The sequence below is a fragment of the Salvelinus sp. IW2-2015 genome, linkage group LG3, assembly GCF_002910315.2.
Source record: "Salvelinus sp. IW2-2015 linkage group LG3, ASM291031v2, whole genome shotgun sequence".
In the NCBI taxonomy this organism is placed as follows: domain Eukaryota; kingdom Metazoa; phylum Chordata; class Actinopteri; order Salmoniformes; family Salmonidae; genus Salvelinus; species Salvelinus sp. IW2-2015.
The window spans coordinates 22,878,471-22,895,460 of NC_036840.1; the positions used below are offsets into that span (position 1 = coordinate 22,878,471).

Here is a 16,990-nt window from a genome sequence, read left to right on the forward strand (position 1 = left end):
ACGCAGGGGTGTCAAAGTCAAATGGACGGAGGGCCAAATAAAAAATTTAGCTACAAGCCGAGGGCCGGACTGTTCGAATGTTCATTGAAAAATTTTTAAATGACGCATATAGTCTAGTGAACCTAATTGAACCTACTGAAAACCTAACAAATATATTCCAATATGATCAGATAAATAAAGCAATATTTTCTTATGGCTCTGTCAGTAATCTTTAATTTTCAACAGACACAAAAGACAAATTTCCTTATATAAAAATCCCATAACATGAACATTAAATGAAAGAAACCGGTATTCAAGGCACCATCAGTAGCCTATATTTTCTATTTTAGCAAAAGTGGCTAAATTTACTCTCAGATTATACTCTTTCAGTACCGCACACTTTCTCCACACAGAAGACACACAGGTTTTCCAGCTACCTCCGTGAACATATACTCCGACTCCCACCTTGTTTGAAACCCCCGGTTCTCAGTGTCACCTTCCGTTTTGCCATTTTTGATGGGTATCTGAAAGTTAATTTTACTGTGATGCTGACGACTGCTGTGCCAATAAATATTGAAATGAAGCAGCCTACCTGCTCGGTGCGTCACCGTTGCATTGTGGGAAATGTAGTATGGTCGTGTAAAAGATCTGCGGCTGGCCGGCTTGCTGCGGTCTGCGGGCCGGTTTCTAATAAATATCAAGATCATCCCAGGGGCCGTAAAAAACCTTCTCGCGGCCGGTGTGGCCCGCGGGCCTTGACTCTGACATATGTGCTGTAACGTAACAAAATGTGGAAAAAGTCAAGGGGCCTGAATACTTTCAATGCACTGTACACAACACACACACACACACACACACACACACACCACACACACACACACACAACACACACACACACAACACACACACACACACACACACACACACACAACACACACCACACACACACACACACACGAACTGACTTTGTTCTCTCACTCCTACCTGTTTCTCCACTTGTGTGTGTGTGTGTGTGTGTGTGTGTGTGTGTGTGTGTGTGTGTGTGTGTGTGTGTGTGTGTGTGTGTGTGTGTGGGTGTGTGGGTGTGTGTGTTGGATGCCGTTGGATCTGGAGCCTACCAGAGCGGTAGTTCTGTTCTCTAAAGCTTCTGCTTTTGTCAGAAATAGGGGTGGGCATTTTTTGACTGTTCGAGTAATCACAATGATTTATATTTTTGTTATTCGAGTACTCAATGAAAAAATAACAACAATTTAACACAAGGCCATTTATTTTCAGTCATTAAAAAAGCAAGTGCCATTTAAGATGACGTTACAGCCTTATTCTAAAATTGATTCAATTGTTTTTCTACACACAAAACCCCATATTGACAAAGCAAAAACAGGTTTTTAGAATTGTTTGCAAATGTATAAAAAATAAACAACTGATATTACATTTATATAAGTATTCCGACCCTTTACCCTTTGCAAGTACTTTGTCGAAGCACCTTTGGCAGCGATTACAGCATCGAGTCTTCTTGGGTATGACGCTACAAGCTTGGCACATCTGTATTTGGGGAGTTTCTCCCATTCTTCTCTGCAGATCCTCTCAAGTTCTGTCAGGTTGGATGGGGAGCGTCGCTACACAGCTATTTTCAGGTCTCTCCAAAGATGTTTGACCGGGTTCAAGTCTGGGCTCTGGCTGGGCCACTCAAGGACATTCAGAGAATTGTCCTGAAACCCCTCCTGCGTTGTCTTGGCTGTGTGCTTATGGTTGTTGTCCTGTTGGAAGGGGAACCTTCGCCCCAGTCTGAGGTCCTGAGCTCTCTGGAGCAGGTTTTCATCAAGGATCTCTCTGTACTTGTCTCCGTTCATCTTTCCCTCGATCCTGACTAGTCTCCCAATCCCTACCGTAGGGATGGTGCCAAGTATCCTCCAGACATGACGCTTGTTCTTGTTTGTCATGGTCTGAGAGTCTTTAGGTGCTTTTTGGCGAACTCCGAGCCAGCTGTCATGTGCCTTTTACTGGGGAGTGGCTTCCGTCTGGCCACTCTACCATAAAGACCTGATTGGTGGACTACTGCAGAGATGGTTGTCCTTCTGGAAGGTTCTCCCATCTGGAACTCTGGAGCTCTGTCAAAGTAACTATCGGGTTCTTAGTCACCTCCCTGATCAAGGCCCTTCTCCCCCGATCAGTTTGACCGGGCRGCCAGCTCTAGGAAGAGTCTTGATAGTTCCAAACTTCTTCCATTTAAGTATGATGGAGGCCACTGTGTTCTTGGGGATCTTCAATCATGCAGAAATGTTTTGGTACCCTTCCCCAGATCTGTGCCTCGAAACGATCCTGTGTTGGTGCTCTACGGACAATTCCTTCGACCTCATGGCTTGGTTTTTTCTCTGACATGCACTGTCAGCTGTGTGACATTATATAGACAGGTGTGTGTACCTTCCAAATCATGTCGAATCAATTGAATTTACCACAGGTGGACTCCAATCAAGTTGTCGTAACATCTCAAGGATGATTAAGGGAAACAGGATGCACCTGAGCTCAATTTCGAGTCTCATAGCAAAGGGTCTGAATACTTATGTAAATAAGGTATTTATTTTTATATTTTTTATACTTTTGCAAAAATTTCTAAAAACTTGTTTTCACTTTGTCATTATGGGGTATTGTGTGTAGATTGATGAGGGGAAAAACGATTTAATCCATTTTAGAATAAGGCTGTAACAAAATGTGGAAAAGGTCAAGTTGTCTGAATACATTGTGTGTGTGTGTGTGTGTGTGTGTGTGTGTGTGTGTGTGTGTGTGTGTGTGTGTGTGTGTGTGTGTGTGTGTGTGTGTGTGTGTGTGTGTGTGTGTGTGTGTGTGTGTGTGTGTGTGTTTTGGTTGCTGTTGGATCTGGAAGCCTACCAGAGGGGTAGGTATTTTGAGACATCTTGAATAAGCTAAGTAGCCAATAGGCAGAGGGTAGCATAATTTGTCTTATTCTCTGTAATAATGATATGGGGATAATAATGCATTTTATTTTGTAAAGTGATTTCTTGCGTCAAACACAACATTTTCAGTCACCTCCTTGTCTGGAAGACAAGTGGATAAACATGTTAATGTTAAGCCCTGCATGTTTTTTTCTCTCTAAAGTCTCATGGAATGTAGGCCTACATTGAACACCACACATTGGCTGCTACTGTCGGCTGTATGATAGAACAGCTACTTCCATGTTAAAATGTTATGGGATGCGTTTTCGCCATTATTTTTGATGGTAGGCCACTCTGGTAGACCTACGTTACGTTCAAATAGCCACAGTAGCCTACTTGGTCACTGTTAAAACTGTAACTTAATACGGGTACAGCCTCAGTGTTCACAGTAAACGGGCCACGGAAGTTGCACAGAATTTTCACACTGTTCAAGTTTGCGCTCAGCAGACCTGAAATTTGCTCAGTGCTGGAAAAAATCGGAGGGAACATTGCTAGTAGCTACAGCCACATTTCAGACAAGCTCTCTCCTCTCTCTGCCCTGTGATTTAGGCCTGTTCTCTGTGGTGGCTCCTAAATACAGAGTTGGCGTTGTCTTTTTCCGCTCTGTCTCGCGGTGTATCTGAAATGACACCCTATTTTTGGGGGTTTGACCTTTCTTTTAGCAGGGAGTCCCATTGAGACCAAGGTCTCTTTTTGCAAGTGAGCCCTGAATCTTACAATGACAGTGAAACTACACTAATACTATGACTAGAGTGTACCGTCATACCTCCGTCAACGTGGTTTACTTGGTACTACACTGGGAGCATTACGAGATGTGTGAATGTCATGGCATAGAGTCCATACTATCTGCTATCGGATATTCCTACAACCTCTGCAACAAATATTCTGTGATTTAAAATGATTTTAAGTAACTTAGATTTGTCTTTTTCAAGCCTAAAATGCGATACCGAACCTTTTAAATGTGTGCAGGCAGGGGGATTTTTGCTATTTTCCTACTTAGTTTTAGGATTATTGAGATTATTTGTGAATTTATATTTAGATATGATGTGCTTTTTTTCTGTGTACGGTGCTTTCGGAAAGTATTCAGACCCCTTGACTTTTTCCACATTTTGTTACATTACAGCCTTATTCTAAAATGGATGAAATAAATGTATTTCCTTATCAATCTACACACAATACCCCATAATGACAAAGCAAAAACAGGTTTTTAGAAAATAGCTGTGCAGCAACGCTCCCCATCCAACCTGACAGAGCTTGAGAGGATCTGCAGAGAAGAATGGCAGAAACTCCCCAAATTCAAATCAAATTTTATTTGTCACATGCGCCGAATACAACAGGTATATTGTATTAGGTATATTTCACTGTAAGGTGTATATATACCTTACAGTGAAATGCTTACTTACAAGCCTTTAACCAACAATGCAGTTTTATGAAAAATACCTAAAAAAAAGAAAACGAATAAAAGTAACAAATAATTAAAGAGCAGCAGTAACATAACAATAGCGAGGCTATATACAGAGGGTACCGGTACAGAGTCAATGTGTGGGGCACCGGTTAGTCAAGGTAATATGTACATGTAGGTAGTGTTATTAAAGTGACTATGCATAGATTATAACAGAGAGTAGTAGCAGCGTAAAAGAGGGGGGGAATGCAAATAGTCTGGGTAGCCATTTGATTAGATGTTCAGKAGTCTTATGGCTTGGGGGTAGAAGCTKTTTAGAAKCCTCTTKGACCTAGACTTGGCGCTCCGGTACCACTTGCGGTGCGGTAGCAGAGAGAACAGTCTATGACTAGGGTGGCTGGAGTCTTTGAAAATTATTAGGGCCTTCTTCTGACACCGCCTGGTATAGAGGTCCTGGATGGCAGGAAGCTTGGCCCCAGTGATGTACTAGGCCGTTCGCACTACCCTCTGTAGTGCCTTACGGCCGGAGGCCGAGCAGTTGCCATACCAGTCACTGATGCAACCCGTCAGGATGCTCTCGATGGTGCAGCTGTAGATCCTTTTGAGGATCTGTGGACACACGCCAAATCTTTTCAGTCTCCTGAAGGGGGATTGTGTTTGTCATGCCCTCTTCATGACTGTCTTGGTGTGCTTGTACCATGATAGTTTGTTGGTGACGTGGACACCAAGGAACTTGAAGCTCTCAACCTGCTCCACTGCAGACCCCGTCGATGAGAATGGTGGCGTGTCTCAGAGATCACCGTGAATTGTGACCGCATTGGTATACTTTGGCTGTTACACAACAAATTACACAGGAAACGCACTGTATGACAGGCCCCGTTATCTCTTCTAAAGCCAGTGTGTAGTCCGGTCGCAATAAAGACAATTTACCTTGCAAAAGATGATGTTTGTTACTGTTCCAGGCGTACGGTTTACCACAAACACGGCATACATCAACATACTTTAACAGGATTTTAATCCGCGATTTCACAGCCATCCTCGCTCACTGTTGCACCTACGACACTCATCTAGTGAGCACCTCCACCCAAGCAAGGCATTTGACGGGTTTGACATGTAGTCAGGCGTCACTGATTTACACTGGGTGCCCACCCCTTTTTTTTGGCTGATTTTGTGCCATGGACTTCCCCAGGCTTTCTGTTTAGGGAAACCTGGTTCTCCACGAGGCTAGTGTGTTGGTGACCCAGAGGTAAATGTCTGGCATTGTAAGAATTATCAGAGCTTTTGTCCTTGTTTCCATGGCTATGAGGCCCTACTCCTTATTCACGCCCCTCCTCCCCCGGCTCTCTCTGAAGTGGTCCGCTCCACACCCTTCATAGCAGACAGCCTGGTGTGGCGAATACTAATGACAAAGACTATACCCAGATCCTGCCCTGTGCTTTCTTTTCTAACGGACTGTATGTGTATGTGTGTGTGTGTATGTGTGTGTACCTCCATGTCCCCTCAGCAGGAGATCCTGTACCAGTACCCAGTGTCTGAGGCGTCCAGCCAGCTGAAGGGAGTCAGAGGGATCTTTCTCACTCTGTCTGACATGCTGGAGAATGTCACTGGAGGACAGATAGTCAGGTTAGTGTAGAAAATTCCCCACCCACTCCTGACTAATCTCTACCTATCACCAGTCAGACCCACTTCAAGCGGCTCTGAAATCTACCAAAGTCCTAAATATAGAAATTCCATTCATTCATGCCATGATTGTATTTCTCCTCTGTCTTTTCCCCTGCACCTGTTCCTCCTCCCACTCCCTCCTTTTTTCTCCGCCTTCTACCCCTCTCCCTTCTTTTCCCCCCCATCCCCTCCCCCCCTCCTCAGCTCCTCCCTTCTCCTCAGTAAACAGCTGGTCCATGTGGGCTACTGGAAGGAGAGCAACAACCTGCTGGTGATCGCCCTGCCTGCTGAGAGGTACCGACACAGCAAAGTCATCCAAAGTCCTTGACAGCATCCAATGCATGCTTCCATATTCAATACGCTGTCTCAGCCAATCCCATATGTCAGCTAAATGCTGTATCCCTCCCAGAGTATTTGATCAATAAAATGGTCGGTAAGTAGCTGAAGTTCGGAGTGTTTTTCTCTGGCCTCGTGGATGTGACTGTGTTTTTCCCCTCTTATTCTTCCCCAGGGTTCCTCTGTTGTATCTGCAGACGGTAGTGGGAGGTGCAGTGAGGACTCTCAAGGTGATGCACGGCTCTCTGGACAGGTCTGTTGTGCTGACAGCAGGGATGCATCCTGAATTTGACCAAAAGTAGTGCACTGTATAGGGAATAGGGTGCCATTTTGGACACCGGTTTGATTTCCTGGTTCAAGCGGTCCCAGTCTTTCTGGCTTCTCATTTGAAGCAAGGTCATTTATACTGTTACATCAAACCTGAACAGGTTGTTGGCTTCTTTTAACCAACCACTTCTTTCTCTCCCTCCTTCTGTCCCCCTCCCTCCCCTTGCTTCCTCCCTCTCTCTCTCTCCTCCACCCCTTCATCTCATCTCTCCCTCCACCACACCATTCCTCTCTCCATCCCTCCCTTTCTCCTCCCCCTCCCTCTTATCTCCATCGCTCCTTCCGCTCCCCCACAGTGCATTCTGCGAGGCGGACCATGCCCCCAGGCTGGACCATTTCTTCTGCCTGTTCTTCCAGCAGCTCATCCAGCCTTCCCGGTTGAGTGACAGCTCCGGGGCCACGCCCCCTGACCTATCGGAGACTCTCTTCCTGGACGGACTGCCAGCGGTCCGGTGGCTCCCTCTGCCCCCTGAGATAAAGGTCTGGATGGGCCGCCACTTTGGGCCACGGTTGTGATGGAACACTTTTAAGATGTCTTCTTCGTCATTGATGTCTTCACCATTTGCTGTTTGCGCCTCGCTTGTTACGTCTTCTGAAATGTTTCAGGTCACAGGATGTTTTAGGCTGTCAAGTCACTGATAGGTTTAAGCAATTTGCTCTTGCTAGGATATATTTAATGGGCTTTCCCCCCCCCCACCTTGTTGGATTTATGTATTGTCTTTGCTGCCCTCTGCTGTCTGGCGGTAAAAATGACATGTGCTCCTGCCGACTAGTCAGGCAAATTTTCCATGTCTAGCTCCAGAGCATGTCTGACTGCAGCCTTTGTGAATGCAGAAATACGTCTGCCTCTGATCTAGATTTAGAATGCTGCGTCTGAATTCTACTTCTACGGTCTCTGATTATCTGTCTGTCCACAGATGCAGGTGGACACCGTTCTCTCAGACTTTGAATCATCAGATTTCGGAGAAATGGTAAGTCAAATCGTTACGTAGGGCTTTAGTCGAAGCAGAGTGCACTGTGTAGGGAATAGGGTGCCATTTGGGAAGCAGACAAGGTGTCATGCTCATCCCCATTCCCATTTAAACGGAGCCACCAGCTGTCCCCTCCCATGTGTAGGGTCTAGTAGTGAGTATTTCTGGACTGGCCTGTGTATATTTCATGTAATGAAGGATTAGATCTTCTTTATACCTGCATCTTCTAGCTGATTAAATGAAGCAGGACTGGGAGGAAGGGGTGGTGGAGAGGGGGGGAGGGGATAGACCGGCAGGAAGTAGATCCACTACTTAATCATTCATGTCTGATCTTCTAAAACTGTTAATTTGTTTTTCTCTCTTCGCTCTCTCTCTCTCTCTCTCCCTCTCTCTCTCTCTCTCTCTCTCTCTCTCTCTCTCTCTCTCTCTCTATCTGGCAGTCAGAGGACTTCTATGGCGTGAGGCGTCTCTACGTGACACTGGGTTCCTGTCTGTTCTACAAGGTTGAGTGTCGTCTCACACCTGTCACACACACACACACACACACACACTCACCTGACATCTATCTGCTGAGGCGCTCTCCTTTCCACCCACACACACACACACACACACACACACACACACACACACACACCTAGCCCACAGTGAAACTTCACAGAAGGGACAGACAGACACCCTTGGATGGATAGGAAGAAAGAGCCAGTTACATATGATTAGTTACAGTGCATTCTGAAAGTTTTCAGGCCCCTTGACTTTTTCCACATTTTGTTACGTTACAGCCTTATTCAAAAATGGATGAAAACATATGAAAACATCAATCTACACACAATAACCCATAATGACAAAGAAAAAACAGTGTTTTATAAATGTTTGCACATTTGTTAAAAATAAAAAACAGAAATACCTTATTTACATAAGTATTCAGACCCTTTGCTATGAGACTCGGAATTGAGCTCAGGTGCATCCTGTTTACATTGACCATCCTTGAGCTGTTTCTCCAACTTGAGTCCACCTGTGGTAAATTAAATTGATTGGACATGATTTGGAAAGACACAGACCTGTCTATATAAGGTCCCACAGTTGACAGTGCATGTCAGAGCAAAAACCAGGCGATGAGGTCGAAAGAATTGTCCGTAGAGCTCCGAGACAGGATTGTGTCAAGGCACATGTCTGGGGAAGGGTACCAAAAAATGTCTGCAGGATTGAAGGTCCCCAAGAACACAGTGGCCTCCATCTTTCTTAAATGGAAGAAGTTTGGAACCACCAAGACTCTTCCTCGAGCTGGCCGCCCGGCCAAACTGAGCCAATCGGGGGAGAAGGGCCTTGGTCAGGGAGGTGACCAAGAACCCGATGGCCACTCTGACAGAGCTCCAGAGTTCCTTTGTGGAGATGGGAGAACCTTCCAGAAGGACAACCATCTCTGCAGCACTCCACCAATCAGGTCTTTATGGTAGAGTGCCCAGACGGAAGCCACTCCTCAGTACATGACAGCCCGCTTGGCACAACCTAAAGACTATCAGACCATGAGAAACAAGATTCTCTGGTCTGATGAAACCAAGATTGAACTCTTTGGCCTGAATGCCAAGCATCACGTCTGGAGGTAACCTGGCACCATCCCTACAGTGAGGCATGGTGGTGGCAGCATCATGCTGTGGGGGTGTTTTTCAGCGGCAGGGACTGGGAGACTAGTCAGGATCGAGGGAAAGATGATCGGAGCAAAGTACAGAGAGATCCTTGAAGAAAACCCGCTCCAGGGTGCTCAGGATCTCAGACTGGGGCGAAGGTTCACCTTCCAACAGGACAGTGACCCTAAGCACACAGCCAAGACAACGCAGCAGTGGCTTCGGGACAAGTCTCTGAATGTCCTGGAGTGGCCCAGCCAGAGCCCAGATTTGAACCCGATCGAACATCTCTGGAGAGACCTGAAAATAGCTGTGCAGCGACACTCCCCATCCAACCTGACAGAACTTGTGAGGATCTGCAGAGAAGAATGGGAGAAACTCCCCAAATACAGGTGTGCCAAGATTGTTGCGTCATACCCAATATGACTTGAGGCTGTAATCGCTGCCAGGTTCTTCAACAGAGTACTGAGGGAATGGTCTGAATACTTATGTAAATGTGATATTTCAGTTTTTGATTTAGTATAAATTGGGTAAAAAACTGTTTTTGCTCTGTTGTTATGGGTTATTGTGTGTATATTGATGAGGGGGGAAAAAATATTTAATCCATCTTAGAATAAGGCTGTAACGTGACAAAATGTGGGAAAAATCAAGGGGTCTGAATACTTTCCGAATGCACTGTAGATGGGATATCGTCACCCAGGATAACATGCTGTACCCCCTCATTCCCTGGATGGCACATCATCAGCCTATCAATTGATGCTGAATTATTCATGATTTCTAGAAGGTTGTTCTCTAGGTTCAAGTCTCCATTCTCATGACCTTTGTATAGAGAGAGTCTGGCACTCTCTATACGATGGGGCGACTTGTGTTAGTAAAAATTCTAAATAAATTTGTGTTATCTGTGTGTGTGTGTCCAACCTGTGTGTGTGTGTACTCTGTGTCTCTGTCTCTCGACGTGTATGTCTCTCTGTTTGTGTCCAACCCCAGGGCTATCTGATAGCGAACCACCTCCCCARGGAGGACCTGCTTGACGTCTCTCTCTACTGCCAGCACTACTGYCTCCTCCCCCTGGCCTCAGAGCAGCGCGTGGGCCAGCTGGTTATCTGGAGGGAGGTGTTCCCTCACCACCGCTCACAGATCCACCAGACCAAGAAGTACCAGAACAAGACCAATAACAACCACTGTACCATGCCTGGCTACTGCCAGCCCAAGGGACGCTACTTCCTACTCATAGTGGGACTGGTAAGACYATAGATACAYGCAGTACCAGTCAAACGTTTGGAMACACCTACTCATTCCAGGRTTTTTCTTTATTTTGAATATTTTTTGGGACGTTGTAKAATAATAGTGAAGWCGTCGAAACGATGAAATAACACATATGGAATCATGTAGTAACCACAAAAGTGTTAAACAAATCAAAATATATTTTATATTTGTGATTCTTCAAAGTAGTCACCCTTTTCCWTGATGACAGCTWTGCAYGTTCCACAATGTAGAAAATAGTACAAATAACGAAAAACCCTTGAATGAGTAGGTGTGTCCAAACTTTTGACTGGTACTGTACATATAAAATGACATATAGGGTCTTCATTGAGAATGCAGGATTCAATGTTCCATCAGTTACTCTAATGAGTGTCACCTTTTTGTTTTTGTGTCATTTCTTGCTCTTTTTCTCTCCTCTTTCTCTCTTTCTCTTTCCCCTCTAGCTGTCTCTCAGACAGACATCCAACATTTGACTCTAGTTTTGTGTTCCAGGATACCAACTACACGCAGACATCTGTTATCCCATACATTCTCTCTCTCTCTCTCTCTCTCTCTCTCTCTCTCTCTCTCTCTCCTTCTCTCTTTCTACCGCTCCCTCTCCCCCAGAGGCACTTCATGCAGTGTGTGCTCCTGGAGGCGGGTGGCTGTGCGGCCCCTGCCACGGGGGCCCCAGGGCCCGACTGTGTGTACGTGGACCAGGTCAAGGCTACCCTCCTACAGCTGGAGGAGCTGGATGTAGGGATGGAGGAACGCCTGGCTGCCCCGCCTGCCCCCTGCCTCTCCTGTGCTGACTGGTTCCTCCCCTCCTTTGCCCGTGACAGGTTGTTTTTAGTTTGACAATTTTAAAAACAATTGTGCGTTAATTTAAAAAAAGAAAAGTGCAGAAATAAAATAATCGTGTATAAATAAGAGCATAGATAAAATTGAGGATGACACAAAAAGTTTCCATKGTGGTTCTCAGGTTAGACACCCTGGCCTCCTCGTCTCCTGTCCTCTGCAAGCTGGCCGGGGGCGTGAAGCCGCCCTCCTCGGACCAGGGAGGAGGAAAGGGGGTGGGCCGGAGCCTGTTTGGAGGAGGCGCTCGGAGACCTCGCCCCAAGAGGGGTCAGTCCGACAGCGGGAGCGAGGAACAGTTGGACGGGGGTGTAGGAAGGCCGACTGGACTCAGTCCGCACTCCACCCCGGACTCGGCCCGGAAGCTGGTCGGCCAGAGAGACTCGCTGGGTTCTGGAGGATCTGATGGGAGTCGAGGCAGTGGGAGCATTTTCAAGGTAGGGTCTTAACCTTCCTTCCCCCATTGCGTCTCTCATCCTTATATCTATAAAAAGTTATGTTCCACGGCACAATTTATTAAATTACAGACAGACAGACAGACAGACAGACAGACAGACAGACAGACAGACAGACAGACAGTAAAGTGCACACACACACTGCTAGGAGAGCACGATATTTAGCGACACACTGGGTTATGTCAAATACCAATGTTGTTTCCCCCCTCCCCTTAGATTCCCAGGATGAAGCATCCTAACCCGTTCTCCCTGGGCACCCTGAAGAAGAGTCTGACTGAGAGAGAGACAGAGAAGAAGAACAACACTATGAAGTGAGTGAAACAGGCCAGCAGTGTTAGAAGTTAGTTTATCCTTCCTTGTTGTAATAATGCCCCAAATCTCCTCTCTGCTGTGGTCCTATTCTTTCATTCCATCCTATTCTATTCCATATCACACTATTCTATTTTATTCCATCTCATTCTATTCCACCCCACCTCTCTTCTATTCTGTTCCATGCCATCCCGTTCCATTCTATACCATTGCATTCTATTCCATTCCATCCAATCTCTCTCGGTTCTGTGTTGGCCAGGTTGACGTCTGGGGCAGAGAACACTCTGTTCCACTATGTGCTGATGGAGAAGGTGCAGGGTATCTTCATCGCTCCTACACACAGGGAACTGTCCCAGCTCAGCGGCTCCATCCACCCTCAGCTCATTCGCAACTTCCACCACTGCTGCCTCTCCATACGGGCTGCCTTCCAGCGGAGTCTGCCGCCCAGGGTAAGATACGGAACACACACACAGACAGACACACTCACTCACTCACTCTCACGCACACACCGTGGCGATTTTAGCATGTGCGTCTTGGTGGGGCAAACTAACCCAATTTTGTTGTTGTTGCATGCCAGCAAAGCCACAACACAACACTAAACAATACATTCATTACACTATAACGGTGACAAACGGTGCCCACAAACTGTTAAGGCCTACACAAAGCTGTCCTACCAGCTGAGCTTTTATTTCAGCACCATGGCCATCAGCGGAGCCTCGTCTGGCAGCGAAACTGTTCATTCAGCCTCGTTTACTGCCTTTTTAAAAGCCCTAGCTGATATTGCTGACTTGCTGAAATAAATATGGTTTCTACTGACTCCTTGTGGATTTGTGTAACTCAATAAGAACCACATTCTCCTTCAGTAATAACGAAGGTCGACATGAGTTTAGACTTTGGAACCATACACAAGCATTATTACATTTGATGTTCATTAAATTCATCATGTTTATTCTTATGTTATTAACACTTAGCTGTAAGTATAAGCAAACAAGCTGCAAGCAAATAAGGCTGCGACGAGGTTGGCCTATTCATTCAGCACTTTCAAAATGGACAGCGACAGAAATTCAGATGAATGTTAGTTCAGATAAGGCCTCAGCATCTTGCTGAATTTAACTTTACTCTTCTTTAAGTCAGCACACACACAGAAAGAGACGGTTAGCTTACCATTTGAAGTATTTTATTAGGCCTATGTGGTCTATAAGGGAAGGAAAATACAACCACGAGGATCCACTTTATAGACAATATACAGACGCACAGACAGCGCAATGCGCAAACAAAACAACCCTCGCAATATCAACTGGAATTACATGGGTCTATTACTGAAGTTTTTGTTGAAAACCAATATTTGAATGAGAAGAGACTGTCACTGGCAAACATGGTTACAGACCCAACAACATTATATAGTATCCCCTCCCTCGTGACGAAAAGCACATGAGCTAATTACAATACACAAAGTAAGCAAAACAATGAAATCATTCCAACATTTCCTACAATGACGAATAAGATACAAATGGAATAGACCTATATAAGCAATATAACAATTGAGATGTACAAACTATGGCATAAGGGAGCGATGAGCGGATAAGAGGCAAGCCGTAATTTCAATTAAGACATTAACCTCTAAAAGTTTGGGGGAGGGGGGGTACTAAGCTAATATATGTTTTAAGATGGATATAAACTCAGCAAAAAAAGAAACGTCCCTTTTTCAGGACCCGGTCTTTCAAAAATTCAAATAACAATTCATGAACATGCACCTGTGGAACGGTCGTTAAGACACTAACAGCTTACAGACGGTAGGCAATTAAGGTCACAGTTATGAAAACTTAGGACACTAAAGAGGCCTTTCTACTGACTCTGAAAAACACCAAAAGAAAGATGCCCCAGGGTCCCTGCTCATCTGCGTGAACGTGCCTTAGGCATGCTGCAAGGAGGCATGAGGACTGCAGATGTGTCCAGGGCAATAAATTGCAATGTCCGTACTGTGAGACGCCTAAGACAGCGCTACAGGGAGACAGGATGGACAACTGATCGTCCTCGCAGTGGCAGACCACGTGTAACAACACCTGCACAGGATCGCATCCGAAAATCACACCTGCGGGACAGGTACAGGATGGCAACAATAACTGCCCGAGTTACACCAGGAACGCACAATCCCTCCATCAGTACTCAGACTGTCCGCAATAGGCTGAGAGAGGCTGGACTGAGTGCTTGTAGGGCTGTTGTAAAGCAGGTCCTCACCAGACATCACCGGCAACAACGTCACTATGGACACAAACCCACCGTCGCTGGACCAGACAGGACTGGCAAAAAGTGCCCTTCACCGACGAGTCGCGGTTTTGTCTCACCAGGGGTGATGGTCGGATTCACGTTTATCGTCGAAGGAATGAGCGTTACACCGAGGCCTGTACTCTGGAGCGGGATTGATTTGGAGGTGGAGGGTCCGTCATGGTCTGGGCCGGTGTGTCACAGCATCATCGGACTGAGCTTGTTGTCATTGCAGGCAATCTCAATGCTGTGCGTTACAGGGAAGACATCCTCCTCTCTCATGTGGTACCCTTCCTGCAGGCTCATCCTGACATGCCACCAGCCATACTGCTCATTCTGTGCGTGATTTCCTGCAAGACAGGAATGTCAGTGTTCTGCCATGGCCAGCGAAGAGCCCGGATCTCAATCCCATTGAGCACGTCTGGGACCTGTTGGATCGGAGGGTGAGGGCTAGGGCCATTCCCCCCAGAAATGTCCGGGAACTTGCATGTTCCTTGGTGGAAGAGTGGGGTAACATCTTACAGCAAGAACTGGCAAATCTGGTGCTGTCCATGAGGAGATGCACTGCAGTACTTAATGCAGCTGGTGGCCACACCAGATACTGACTGTTACTTTTGATTTTGAACCCCCCTTTGTTCAGGGACACATTATTCCATTTCTGTTATTCACTTGTCTGTGGAACTTGTTCAGTTTATGTCTTAGTTATTGAATGTTATGTTCATATACATATTTACACATGTTAAGTTTGCTGAAAATGAACACAGTTGACAGTGAGAGGACTTTTCCTTTTTTGCTGAGTTTATAATTTGATCAAATATTTAGTTTGGCCTTTACTACTATAGCCCATAGAAATGCCTTGAATAACATTCATAAATGTAAAAATAGATAGTAAAAAATAATTTGCATAAGGAATAAGGTTTTGAAGTGTCTGTCCTATATCTAGAAGATAACTCAGGAAATATATAGATTTTTACACATACGTATTTAACCATGTATTTTTTGGAGCAAAACAGAGAACACCATCGTGTTCGTGAGAGTCTCTCCTTTACATAGTAATATTAGTCATATTAGTTTGTAATAATAGTTCTGCAGATGCGGTAGGCCGACATAGGCGGATGTTGTGGATAGAGACGCAGCCCACACAAAAAAAAATTACATCTCTAGCTTATATTTACAGATTTTAATGGGGATTTTTTWATTATGTTTCTTAGATTGACACATGGGTGCGTCAATAGACTCTCCAGGATTAATGAGCGAGCTAAGATGKACATAGTCGATATAACTATTTGTTCAGTACYTTTGAAATGTACAGCGACAGAATTCAGAACATGGTCCGTTMTTACAGTATTCTCCCTGTACACCAAGTCAGAACCGTAGGATAAATAAAGGGGGCATATAAGCAGACAAAGAAAGCTCTTACAGTATTCGATAGTGACAATTCTCTAAAACAGGCTAAAGGCTACATGTACACCACTAAGTCAGAACAGTAAGCTAAGTTATGAGGGGGAGAGAGACCAAATTCTTAGGGTGAGACACGGCCGATGAGCACCGATACGTTTTATCTATAAATTCTCTTCATATGACAAGGATTTGCCAGTAGATTGTCGACGTGATTCATGATGATGGCTGCTTGTCTAACTTTCTAGCAAAGTTTTTGAAAGTATGATGTTGACATGATCAGTCCARTCAAAGCTATGGTAGATATAACGTGATTTGACGTCATTTTATYTGTGGCCAATGACCTTGAGCCTTCTTGGATGGGCACTTCTAATATAAATCWATGGCAGCACCCAARGGGGCTTGAACTGCCTAGCTCTCCCGTAGATTCTGCAGTGACATAATGTCCCCATGAGCGACAGAACGCTGAGCAAATCTCGGCGCAATTAGGTAAGATTACCAACGCCTACACTCTGTATTTTTGCTGGCTGCCCCTCCACCACAGAAAGCACAGAGCTAGGCTGAAACACCTTCATTTTGGAGCTGCCTTACTTAAGAAAGAGACCATGTTTGTTTGCGGCTTTATTAATTTTATTTCCGCTCATGAAACATGGGACCAACACATTGTATTTTTATTCAGTATATTATTATTATTTATTTTTTTAACAGGTGGGGCTCAAAGACGGGTCACTACTGCAAACACACCATATCTCTCTATGTAAGAAAGTCTGTGTTTTAATAAAAAAGGTGGTGTGTGTTTATGTTTAATCTCTTAGACCTCTCTTTGTGTGAGTAGGGCAGGCCAGGTACAGACAGACCCCAGGGGACCCATGGGCTGGGCCCAGTGAAGGAACACGGGGTTCTGTTCCAGTGTAAACCTGAGAACTGGACCGACCAGAGGAAGCCAGCCCCCACCATGACCTACTGGGTTATAGGGTACGTGACAGAACAAAATACTAAATGCTACCCTGTTCCTTTTGTAGTGCACTATTTAGAACTCTGGATAAAAGTAGTGCGCTTATATGGGGATTAGGGTACATCAGAGGACAATGTGTTTCAGTGTGAATCTCAAATGGCACACTATTCCCTACATCAATGTACTATGTACTATGGAGAGTAGGGTGCCATTTGAGACATAACCAAGCCAACTATGTCTGTGCTTGCCTTACATAGTGTG

General features: G+C 45.3%; 1 protein-coding gene across 2 annotated transcripts in view; it reads left to right on the forward strand.

Annotated features, from left to right (window-relative positions):
• The window catches only part of LOC111952813 (protein inturned), a 40,855-nt gene that overhangs the window by 21,985 nt on the left and 1,880 nt on the right, over nucleotides 1-16,990 (forward strand). Inside the window, exons 5-16 of one of the 2 annotated variants that reach the window (XM_070435354.1) lie at nucleotides 5,837-5,955; nucleotides 6,199-6,288; nucleotides 6,506-6,583; nucleotides 6,954-7,137; nucleotides 7,575-7,628; nucleotides 8,069-8,131; nucleotides 10,238-10,492; nucleotides 11,120-11,334; nucleotides 11,475-11,784; nucleotides 12,019-12,113; nucleotides 12,371-12,560; nucleotides 16,610-16,749. In XM_070435354.1, the coding sequence (XP_070291455.1) occupies nucleotides 5,837-5,955; nucleotides 6,199-6,288; nucleotides 6,506-6,583; nucleotides 6,954-7,137; nucleotides 7,575-7,628; nucleotides 8,069-8,131; nucleotides 10,238-10,492; nucleotides 11,120-11,334; nucleotides 11,475-11,784; nucleotides 12,019-12,113; nucleotides 12,371-12,560; nucleotides 16,610-16,749 (1,793 nt within the window). The remainder of the gene's footprint in view (nucleotides 1-5,836; nucleotides 5,956-6,198; nucleotides 6,289-6,505; nucleotides 6,584-6,953; nucleotides 7,138-7,574; nucleotides 7,629-8,068; nucleotides 8,132-10,237; nucleotides 10,493-11,119; nucleotides 11,335-11,474; nucleotides 11,785-12,018; nucleotides 12,114-12,370; nucleotides 12,561-16,609; nucleotides 16,750-16,990) is intronic. The other variant, XM_023971744.2, reaches the window with a different exon arrangement.